The sequence below is a fragment of the Ranitomeya imitator genome, chromosome 5, assembly GCF_032444005.1.
Source record: "Ranitomeya imitator isolate aRanImi1 chromosome 5, aRanImi1.pri, whole genome shotgun sequence".
In the NCBI taxonomy this organism is placed as follows: Eukaryota; Metazoa; Chordata; class Amphibia; order Anura; family Dendrobatidae; genus Ranitomeya; species Ranitomeya imitator.
In genome coordinates this window covers 577553406-577566103 of record NC_091286.1, presented here as the reverse complement: position 1 = coordinate 577566103, position 12698 = coordinate 577553406, and the positions used below count along the sequence as shown (strand labels likewise).

General features: G+C 42.3%; 1 protein-coding gene across 1 annotated transcript in view; it reads right to left on the bottom strand.

Annotated features, from left to right (window-relative positions):
* The window catches only part of SPHKAP (SPHK1 interactor, AKAP domain containing), a 500233-nt gene extending 498739 nt beyond the window's left edge, over positions 1–1494 (bottom strand). The window contains exon 1 of the mRNA XM_069727823.1: positions 1391–1494. Coding sequence (XP_069583924.1) covers positions 1391–1413 — 23 coding nt within the window. The 5' untranslated portion in view covers positions 1414–1494. The remainder of the gene's footprint in view (positions 1–1390) is intronic.
* Between the last annotated feature and the right edge of the window lie 11204 nt (positions 1495–12698).

Genomic DNA, 12698 nt, shown 5'->3' with positions numbered 1-12698 from the left:
AGGTGTCGAAAAACTTCATTGGTTTGTACAATTCTACATTCCATAACAAATTAATAAAGCTTATCTGGGACAGTAGGAGGAGATGGAGAAATTAATTAGGGAGAAGGAGACAGGTGGAAAGCAGTGATTTTACTGCAAAACACAAAGGAAACTGTTTTCAAAGCAAAGAATTGGAGATGAAAAAGAGTTATCTATATTTTGCCGAGAACCGTTCTCAGCTCCTGGGATAAATAGTTCATGGAACATTCATCTATTTCTTTCATCCGTCCTTCAGATGGTGCTACCTTTGGGTATATAATCACATTTCACGCCATGCAAACGGAACATAAAGCTCAAGAGACAGATGTACATGCACAAAATATCTGGAGCTGTGGTTTAGAAATTGCTTGACTGGGATTAAAAACCTTTCCAAATTTTAGCCTAAGCCTCACACAACAGTTTACAGAATGCTCATCTAGAATGATGGGTATATATATAATGGGATTATAATCAATTTGCCTTTTTGTAAAAAATGTATGCGGAATACTTAGGTAGAACGTTTGGCACCGATCTTCTGACTCCACAAGAACCTCCTGCAAATCGGAGCTAATGCTATAATTCTCCATGGATTGCACAGCTTGATAAATGACTTTGCAATTACTTGGCACAAGAGATATTGACAGGTGGAGTGAACTTGCAGAGAAAAGCAGCAAAGTGACAGCACATTCCACATTAGCTTATTTCAGAAAATGAGGAACATATGTGAGATGCAGTCTCTCCGTCCACACTTATGAGCTGGTACCTACAATATGTCCGTGCACTTGTGATTACATCGGAAACATATAAAATCCAAGAAAGCATTCCTTTAAAAACACAACTCAAGAAACCTCAGACATGATTAATCCTCATTAGTCTGTCAACATGGGAAGACAAAAATATTTCCTAAATAAATAGACTAAATTCTAAGCCCCACATGGCGAACTGAACGGGAGATTAGAGGAATTCTTTCACCTTACTTCACTATTAGATGTAACATAATTCCTCTAGCTTTGACTACTATTGTACACGACCGCATACAGCTTCCAACACTTGCAATTGCTTTGGAAAAAAAGGCAATATTTCGATATATTGCGGCTTCATTTTTCAAGTTATTTCTAATCTCAAATTTGACAAAATTGATTTGCAATGAAAAAATAATAAAATAGAAAATTCACTTAACAGCCAAGATAAAATGATAATGACAAAAAAAATACATCTGCACAAATTATTATTTATGGACTATAGGATATCTAAAAAGATGCGCGTTTGTGATGTGGAAGGAAGGTAGCGGGTATGGATAAAATAATTAAGTTTGCCAAGTTAATGCCCAGCTTATAAGAACATGGTAGAAGAGGCGAGGGACCAGTCTTACCTGTGGGATGCACAGGAGCACATCTTTAGGAGCGCAGCATCCGGGGATGACTGCACGGTGTTACAGCACAGGGTACAGAAACACTTCAAGCAACTCTCTCTGCTGGTAGTGAAGCTTTACTGAATCCTCAGATACAGGAGCAAAGCCACTCCTTCCATCTACACACAGATGAGTCACAGGAGAAGATGTGAGCAAGGCAGTTTTCTTTAACCCCTCCGCAGTCTGATATATAGGAATGTAGCAGGAATGTTCAATGTCACCGCAATATAAAGAAGTCATGAGGGACAAAGATGATGGGAAGAGTTACAAGGTGACCCTGTGATCACTGGCACGAATTCTCGTAATTCTAAATGGATTTTAAGAAAAATTTGATCTGACGCGTTATTCATCATAGTCCAACCCACTGATGATCCCACACTGAAAACGGGTTCGATTAACTGATAAACTGCTCAGAATAACAATAAATCCATTCACTTTTCATTTCTATGAAGTATAGCATAACCTGCAGCCCATGTTACTGATCAGATATTGATATATTGGGAGACGGTGTAAATGCTTTACTTATCTTCTATATACACGAGTCCCAAACACCACGATCCTCAGTACAACACTTGGGGCGACAGTCCACATTCGTGGCAGAAACACAACAAATAGAAGATGTCCAAATAAGTGGAGATTCCTATGGAATGTTAGGCTATATTCACACTTTGCGGATTTTGCTGCGGATCCGCAGCGGATTTGACCGCTGCGGATCCGCAGCAGTTTCCCATGAGTTTACATTTCAATGTAAACCTATGGGAAACAAAAAACGCTGTGCACATGCTGCAGAAAAATCCGCGCGGAAACGCTGCGGATTACATTCCGCAGCATGTCACTTATTTTCTGCGGATTTTCAGCTGCTCCAATAGAAAACTGCAGTTGAAAATCCGCAGAAGAAAACGCAGTAAAAACCGCGATAAATCCGCAGTAAAAACCGCGATGGGTTTTCACTGCGGATTTTGCAATTCCGCTGCGGAAAAATCCGCAGTGGAATCTGCAAAGTGTGCACATAGCCTAAAGGTACCTTCACACTCAGCAACTTTACAATGAGAACGACAATGATCCGTGACGTTGCAGCATCCTGGATAGCGATCTCGTTGTGTTTGACACGCAGCAGCGATCTTGATCCCGCTGTGACATCGCTGGTCGGAGCTAGAAGTCCAGAACTTTATTTCGTCGTCAGGTCGGCGTGTTGGCGTGTATCGTCATGTTTGACAGCAAAAGCAACGATGCCAGCAATGTTTTACATGGAGCGAACAACCAGCGAGAACGATAAGTGAGTCGCCGTTACGTCACTGGATCGCTCCTGCATCGTTCTGGAGTTGCTGTGTTTGACGTCTCTACAGCGACCTAAACAGCGACGCTCCAGCGATCGGCTCGTTGTCTATATCGCTGCAGCGTCGCTTAGTGTGACGGTACCTTTAGTATTTTTTTATCTTGTCATAAAATATGTCAACGTTTGGGCCCCCACGGACACAAGACAAGTGCTTCCCACAACAGTCATAGGGAGAAAGGTCATAGGGAGTACAGTGCGCACAATTTACTAAGGGGATCACATAAAATAAGTGAACATGCATCAACTGAAATCTATATCAGTAATTAGCTGGTGGAAGATACTAACTAAAATCTACACTAACTTGCAGTGAAAGCTATAGAAAATATATCATGTCACGGGGGCACACTGTTCTTTAAAGAGAACCTATCAGGTGGTACATTCTTCTCCCCGATCACTGACAGTGATTGGCAAGCTAGTGCCTACGTGTGATTATAGGCAGAGGCTTTCCAGTCACTGTCAGTGGGGAGGGAGTTGCCGATGGGGAGCCACCTGTGTGACTAGTCACCAGCACGGCTCGGTCCCAGGCCGCTATTAAAAATATAAATAAAACCCCCCCAGAAATAAATCAATAAAAATTGCACTGTTAAAAACAGGCTAAAATACTCCAAGATACAATAATATACAAAGAAGAAAAAGGAGTACAGAACTACCCATGTATAAAAAGTATATGAATTATTTATTAATTACCAATATTCATAAAATCACCACATACATAATTATAAAAAGACTGCGTGGTCTGACCTATTGCCTGGACAAAATTGGGTGAGATTTTATTCTGACATAAGGATTTGCACTGTCTACACCTTAGTTATGTGTATAGGGAGATAGCCATATTGGCATTATGCTTCTTTCACTCTAATTATAATCATGGTGGTTAGACAGCGTTGTAATATGTAATATATACTATGATCTCTGATTTCCCAGTCCTGTCATATGTGCAATTGTGTCGAACCTTTTTCTGTTTTGTGTCCTTCACTATATATTTTTTGTCCTTGAAAAAATCTTTTTATAATTATGTATGTGGTGATTTTATGAATATTGGTAATTAATAAATAATTGATATACTTTTTATACATCGCTATTAAAAATATGCCTTTCTTTGAACGTTGTAGATTCAGAGATAAACATACATGGCTATAATTAAACAGCCAGTGGCTTATACATGTTGCCCACGATTTGGACAACATGCATCACCAATAAGGTTCCCTTTAAGGAAAGTAGTAATGGTGGCGAAAAAGTGCCATGGCTGCTTCCAAAACCACATACGGAAAAATTATGATGAAGTAGTGTAGAGCCAGCAACGGATGTTAGACATGGAGTAGATGCCTACCTGAGCATGTGCAACAGAAACTTGCAGCAGAATTGTGTAGAAGACAGACAACGGACAGTCAAATGGTATGGCCGATTTCATAATTGCCATCAGTCATAGTCACCTGACTGTCCGATGTCTGTCTTCTACACCATTCTGCTGCTGCAAGTTTCTATTCCACATGCACATGCACATGAAAGTGGGCACTGATCCATGTCTGATTTATTTTCACTTCTTTCCACTGGTCCAATCTGCTTAGCCAGAAATCCATAGGAGCAGTGCTAAGGGATGGGTATCTACTGGAGAAAGGACGCAGTGAGGGTATGACTAATCCTGGCTGTTCAGGTGCTTGCTGATGTGCATCATTTTGTTGCAATGGCGGATAAACCATTTGGTCCATCATGTCATGTTTTATAATTGGTGCTTCTGCCTTGGTTATATGCACATTTTTTTTATTTTGTAAAAGAAAATTGCATTTATGGAATTAAAAGAATTTCCGTTTGAAAATTTTAGACAATTTAGCCCTTTCTGCCAATTTTTCCTTTCTGACCTGACCTGCATAGAGGCCGGAAAAGCGGGAAAGTGTTGATTCTGTAGTAGCAGGTGGTAGTTACCTGGTCACACACACACCAATTTCCCCACTTCAAAAATGATTAACAGTTTTGGAAAAAAATAAAATTTTGGTAAAACAGATCACAGTTTTGTAAGTCAAAGAATTTTGGTTTGCTAATTGTAAAAATGTTGCCTTTTCTGACAATGTATCTCTTTCTGACCTGATCTGCGCAGTGGCTGCACATGTGGCAGTGTTGACTTTGCAAGGATAGAAAAGAATTCTCCCAGTCAGTCAACATGGAAAAGAACTAATACACATGAAAAGATCTCACATATGACTGGCCACCACCAGATCTTTCAGGTGCTGGACAATCTCCTCTACCAACAGCATGTGCTGATCATAGGGAAAGCTGATTTGGCCCCGTCGGGTGCCAGGAACCTCCTCTTCTGATGTCCTCAACTCCAGGTTTGTCCAACACAGAATGATCATCATTATCATCATCTTCATCCATGATTCAGATTACAGATTACAGGTGCTTTTGTGTGTGAAATGGCCAGCACACCTTGCCCCATCCCACTCGCCTGATTCCAACCCTGTAGTTTGCCCTGACAAAAAGTGCTACTACCACAGACAATGTCTCTACCACCTCGGCTCACAGAGCCTACAACACAAATTAATATTAGGCCCCTTCACACGTCAGTGTCTCCGGTGCATGTGTGACGGTTTTCACATGTACTGGAGACACACACATAGACCTATTCAAATCTATTAGTCTGCACACATGTCAATGTGCTTCCAGGGGCCGTGTGTTAGTGTGCAAAACACATAGACATGTCTTTTTTTTTTGCATCAGCACAGTCTGCAATACGTCCCACACACGTGCACACTAATGACACACGGATGAAATCCGTGCGTCATTAGTGTGACATATACCGGCATCTGGGAAAAAGCAGTACAGTTAGTGCTGTTCCCAGGTGCTGGGTGCTGAATCCAAATCTCATCATTGTCTCCTCGTCTTCCTGAGATCAGTGAGGTCAGGCAACTCCGATGACACCTGTAGTTAACACCTGCGGTCTATGTATCACACATATTAAATAAATATATATTTTTTTTTAAATGGTGAAGGGTCACCCTTAATTTTACTAACCAACTGAGGAAAAGCCGACAGCTGGGGTTGTTGTTAGTATTCTGAGAAGGGGCCAACAGCCATAAAGGTTCCCAGCCTATTAAAAACAGCTCATGTGATGATGTGGGGTTCCCCCAGCTGCGGGCTGATATTAATAGGTGAATGTTAGTTGGCACTAATCCTGGTGATTTCAGTAAGGTTAAAGCACTTTACAGGCTGGCTTACACAGAACTTAAAGGGAACCTGTCAGCAGTTTTGGCCAATATAAGATACAGCCACTCCCTTTCAGAGCTTATCTTCAGCATTCTATAATGCTGTAGATAAGTCCTTGGTCCGACCTGAAAGATAAGAAAAATAAGTTTTATTATACTCACCTGGGGCACGGTCTGGTGCTGTCCGGTCTGATGGGTGTTGTAGGTTCGGGTCTGGACTCTCCAATTTTCTTGCGATGCCACCCTCCTGTTGCTTCATCGCTCCCCGGCATCACGCTCCTGCGCAGGTGCTCTTATCTGCCCTGTTGAGGGCAGAGTAAAGTATTGCAGTGTGCAGGCACTGGGAAATGGCAGTGAGGTCCAGCACATGCACACTGCAATACTTTACTCTGCCCTCAAAAGCACACAAAAGCACAGATAAGTACACCTGCGCAGCGGGGGGGGGGGGGGGGTAATGTTAGGTGTCTTACTCATGCTCGTGCTGTTTGTTTGGTTACTGCTGGCTCTCCAGCCAAGTCTATGGTAACCAGCGATAGGCAGCAGCAACCGGACACTGTGGAGTCAAAGTCCAGAAATCACCTTACTGAGCATGTCCATGATGTGGAGTCTTCCTATTGGCGGTCAGATGTTTCCAGCTCTGGTGATGTGGCAGCTCCTGATTGGCCCAAGTGCGATGTCTCACCCAATTGGGTGTAAGCGTTTGGGGCAGAGCCGTATGTATAAAATGCCCCCAGCGGTGCATGTGGGCGCGCTAATATCATGTTATGTATGGCTATGTGAGTGGATTCTCTACCACTCACAAGGTTGGAGGAGTGTTTAAACTAGGAATTGGGGGGAGGGTATTCATTTTATAGGAGGGGAAGATAGTGCAGATAGTGACCTGGGCACAAATAAGGAAGTGGGGGGTGGCGGTGGCATGGGGGGTGGTGTTAGAACAGTTAAGAATTTAAGAAATAGAGGTACAGAGAGGAACATCAGGTGCATGTATACTAATGCCAGAAGCCTCGCCAACAAAATGGACGAATTAGAATTAATGTTGTTGGAGCATAATTATGACATGGTGGGGATATCTGAAACGTGGCTGGATGACAGCCATGACTGGGCTGTTAACTTGCAGGGCTATAGCCTGTTCAGAAATGACCATACAGATAAGCGAGGGGGAGGGGTGTTTCTGTATGTAAAATCGTCCTTAAAACCTATCCTGCGTGATAATATAGGTGAATTTAATGAAAATGTAGAATCCCTGTGGGTGGAGATAAGGGGAGGGGGGAAAAATAATAAATTACTGATAGGGGTTTGTTATAAATCTCCAAAAATAATGGAAGCAATGGAGAATATCCTTGTAAAGCAAATAGATGAAGCTGCGACTCAAGGAGAAGTGATTATTATGGGGGACTTCAACTACCCTGAAATAGATTGGGGAACAGAATCCTGCAGTTCCAGCAAAGGTAATCGGTTTTTGACAACTATGAGAGACAATTACCTTTCACAACTGGTTCAGGACCCAACAAGGGGGGCACTGCTAGACCTAATATTAACCAGCAGGCCAGACCGCATAGCAAATATAAAGGTTGGGGGTCACTTGGGAAATAGCGATCACAAAATAATAAGTTTTCATGTATCCTTTAAAAAGATGTGCAATAGAGGGGTTACAAGGACACTAAACTTCAGGAGGGCAAATTTCCAACGGATGAGATAGGATCTTGGTGCAATTAACTGGGACGATATCCTGAGACACAAAAATACACAAAGAAAATGGGAGACATTTATTAGCATCCTAGATAGGACCTGTGCACAGTATATACTGCATGGGAATAAACATACTAGAAATAGGAGGAAACCAATATGGCTAAATAGAGCTGTAAGGGGCGCAATAAGTGACAAAAAGAAAGCATTTAGAGAATTAAAGGAAGTAGGTAGTGAGGAGGCATTAAATAAATACAAAAAATTAAATAAATTCTGTAAAAAGCAAATCAAGGCAGCAAAGATTGAGACAGAGAGACTCATTGCCAGAGAGAGTAAAATAATCCTAAAATATTATTTAACTACATAAATAGTAAGAAACTAAAAAATGATAGTGTTGGCCCCCTTAAAAATAGTCTGGGTGAAATGGTGGATGAGGATGAGGAAAAAGCCAATATGCTAAATGACTTTTTTTCATCAGTATTTACACAAGAAAATCCCATGGCAGACAAAATGACTAGTGATAAAAAATTCCCAATTAAATGTCACCTGCTTAACCCAGCAGGAAGTGTGGCGGCGTCTAAAAATCACTAAAATTGACAAATCTCCGGGCCCGGATGGGATACACCCTCGAGTACTGCAGGAATTAAGTACAGTCATTGATAGACCATTATTTTTAATCTTTAAAGACTCCATAATAACAGGGTCTGTACCACAGGACTGGCGTATAGCAAATGTGGTGCCAATATTCAAAAAGGGGACAAAAACTGAACTCGGAAATTATAGGCCAGTAAGCTTAACCTCTACTGTGGGTAAAATCCTGGAGGGCATTCTAAGGGATGCTATACTGGAGTATCTGAAGAGGAATAACCTCATGACCCAGTATCAGCACGGGTTTACTAGGGACCGTTCATGTCAGACTAATTTAATCAGTTTCTATGAAGAGGTAAGTTCCGGATTGGACCAAGGGAACCCAGTGGATGTAGTGTATATGGCGTTTCAAAAGCTTTTGATACGGTGCCACACAAAAGGTTGATACATAAAATGAGAATAATGGGGATGGGGAAAATATGTGCAAGTGGGTTGAGAGCTGGCTCAGGGATAAGAAACAAAGGGTGGTTATTAATGGAGCACACTCGGACTGGGTAGCGGTTAGCAGTGGGGTACCACAGGGGTCAGTATTGGGCCCTCTTCTTTTTAACATATTTATTAATGACCTTCTAGGGGGCATTCAGAGTAGAATTTCAATATTTGCAGATGACACTAAACTCTGCAGGGTAATCAATACAGAGGAGGACAATTTTATATTACAGGATGATTTATGTAAACTAGAAGCTTGGGCTGATAAATGGCAAATGAGCTTTAATGGGGATAAATGTAAGGTCATGCACTTGAGTAGAAGTAATAAGATGTATAATTATATACTTAATTCTAAAACTCTGGGCAAAACCGTCAATGAAAAAGACCTGGGTGTATGGGTGGATGACAAACTCATATTCAGTGGCCAGTGTCAGGCAGCTGCTACAAAGGCAAATAAAATAATGGGATGCATTAAAAGAGGCATAGATGCTCATGAGGAGAACATAATTTTACCTCTATACAAGTCACTAGTTCGACCACACTTAGAATACTGTGCACAGTTCTGGTTTCCGGTGTATAAGAAAGACATAGCTGAACTAGAGCGGGTGCAGAGAAGAGTGACCAAGGTTATTAGAGGACTGGGGGGTCTGCAATACCAAGATAGGTTATTACACTTGGGGCTATTTAGTTTGGAAAAATGAAGACTAAGGGGTGATCTTATTGTATAAATATATGAGGGGACAGTACAAAGACCTTTCTGATGATCTTTTTAATCATAGACCTGAAACAGGGACAAGGGGGCATCCTCGGCGTTTGGAGGAAAAAAGGTTTAAGCATAATAACAGACGTGGATTCTTTACTGTAAGAGCAGTGAGACTATGGAACTCTCTGCCGTATGATGTTGTAATGAGTGATTCATTACTTAAATTTAAGAGGGGACTGGATACCTTTCTGGAAAAGTATAATGTTACAGGGTATATATACTAGATTCCTTGATCCAGGGAACTAGTCTGATTGCCGTATGTGGAGTCGGGAAGGAATTTTTTTCCCCAATGTGGAGCTTACTCTTTGCCACATGTTTTTTTTTTGCCTTCCTCTGGATCAACATGTTAGGGCATGTTAGGTTAGGCTATGGGTTGAACTAGATGGACTTATAGTCTTCCTTCAACATTAGTAACTATGTAACTCTGTCTGCAAGAGTTGTATGTGTGTCTAGCTTGGGACTCTACACGTTGGCAGGCAGCTAGCATCAGTGAGGGCAATTAGCCATTGGCTTAGCATCTGGTTCCTACATGTGTGCGGTTAGCACAGTAGAGTTCCAGAGCAAGCAAAACCCTAGTCAGGGTATTAAGCTCAGAGCATCTGTTCCGTTTCTGTGTGCAAGTGACACAGCTCAGATGCAGAGCATCTCTTTCATTTCTGTGTGCGAGTGCACAGCTCAGTTGCAGAGCAGCTCTTTCATTTCTGTGTGTGAGTGACACAGCTCAGTTGCAGAGCAGCTCTTTCGTTTCTGTGTGGGAGTGACTCAGCTCAGTTGCCGAGAATCTCTTTTGTTTCTGTGTGCGAGTGACACAGCTCAGTAGCAGAGCATCTCTTTAGTTTCTGTACTGTTCCTCTCTGTGGAGTAACAAAGCTTGGAACTCAACCTCCTGTTCACACTGAGTGGCGGCAACTCTGTGTGTACAAGTAATCGCTCATCGTGTGTTCCGTCATTGCTCACTAGCAGCAGTTCAACATCTCTGCACAGTGGATCCTGGGTTGCGGTTACACTTTACTATTTATTTTAGTGCAACCAACCCTAAGGCCGGTTTCATACGTCAGTGGCTCCGGTACGTGAGGTGACAGTTTCCTCACGTACCGGAGACACTGACTCACGTAGACACATTGAAATCAATGTGTTTCTGCACATGTCAGCGTGTTTTCACGGACCGTGTGTCCATGTGCAAAACACGGAGACATGTTAGTGTTCGTGGGAGCGCACGGATTACATGGACCCATTAAAGTCAATGGGTCCGTGTAAAACACGTACCGCACACGGATGTTGTCCGTGTGCAGTCCGTGTGCCATGCAGGAGACAGCGCTACAGTAAGCGCTATCCCCCCCCTCATGGTGCTGAAGCCGCGATTCATATCTTCTTTCCAGCAGCGTTCGCTGGAGAGAAGATATGAATAATCCTTTTGTTTTGTTTTTCTCGTGTTTAAAATAAAGATCCCTGTCCCCACCCCCTCATACAGGAGGTCCCTGACCGCATATAGGAGAAGCTGCGGCGAGGACAGGACACTGCGAGGGAGCCGGGTGAGTATTTTATTAACAGCGGGCGGGCGCACAGGGGGTGGGAGTGGGTTGGGGACAGGATCTTTATTTTAAACACGAGAAAAACAAAAAAAAAAAGGATTATTCATATCTTCTCTTCAGCGAACGCTGCTGGAAAGAAGATATGAATCGTGGCTTCAGCACCAGATGCAGGGGACAGCGCTTATCTCTAGCGCTGTCTCCCGCACGCTCCGTGTGGTACCCAGTCGGCACACGGGCGGCACACGTGTGCCGCACGTGTGCCACACTGATGTGCCACATAAACGCACGGGCACACAGACACAGAAAATTCCAGTACCGATTTTTCCGGTACCGGAATTATCTGGACGTGTGAGACTGGTCTAACAGAGGGTAATTGTCAGGGAGTAATTTGTACAATCAAAGGACTTTTCTCTGTGTGTGTTTTTATTCATTTTGACTATGTGGTTACTAACAGGGGTGTCAGATAGACACATCTCCATGAGGCTCTGTGCACACGATGCGGATTTTGCTGCGGATCCGTAGCTGTGGGTCCCCAGCAGTTTCCCATGAGTTTACAGTACAATGTAAACCTATGGAAACCGAAAATGCTGTGCCCATGCTGCAGAAAAAAAACGCGTGGAAACGCAGTGGTTTACATTCCGCAGCATGTCAATTCTTTGTGCGGAATCCGCAGCGGTTTTACACCTGCTCCATAACAGAAAACCGCAGTGGAATCCACACAAAAACCGCGATAAATCCACGATAAATCCGCAGGAAAAACGCAGTGTTTTTGCCCTGCGGATTTATCAAGTTCGCAGTGGACCATTCTACGTGTGCACATACCCTTACTAACCTCTGGGCTTGTTGTCAGTAGACATAAAACAGACAATATCCATAGCATGTTCCCAGCCTATTAATATCATCCCGCAGCTGTTTGCTTAGCTTTTGCTGGTTAGTAAAATTAGGAGGGACACCACATCATTTTTTTGGGTGCCCCTTTTTAATAACTAGTAAAGGCTATGCAGATAGTTGTGAGCTGTTCTTAATAGGCTGAGAACCTTTATGGTTATTGGCCCCTTCTCAGAATACTAACAACATCCCCCGCGTTCAGAATAGCCCGATCAATTAAAAAAAAAGATTAACCTGATCGCTAAACAGTGTAGCAAAAAAAAAATTAAAATGGCAGAATTAAGTTTTTTGGGTCGCCGCAACATTGCATTAAAATGCATTAAAATGCAATAATGGGCGATCAAAAGAACGTATCTGCACCAAAATGAAATCATTAAAAATGTCAGCTCAGCGCACCAAAAATAAGCTCTCACCCGACTTCAGATCACGAAAAATAGTGACGCTACGGGTATTGGAAAATGGCGCAATTTCTTTATTTAGCAAAGTTTGGAATTTTTTTTTAACCACTTAGATAAAAAATAACCTTGACATGTTTCATGTCTATAAACTCGTAATGACCTGGAAAATCAAAATTGCAGGTCAGTTTTAGCATTTGGTGAACCTAGCAAAAAATACAAACAAAAAACAAGTGTGTGATTGCACTTTTTTTGGCAATTTCACTGCACTTAGAATTTTTTTCCCCATTTTCTAGTACATGACATGCTAAAACCAATGATGCCTTTCAAAAGTACAACTTGTCCCGCAAAAAATAAGCCCTCACATGGCCATATTGATGGAAAAATAAAAA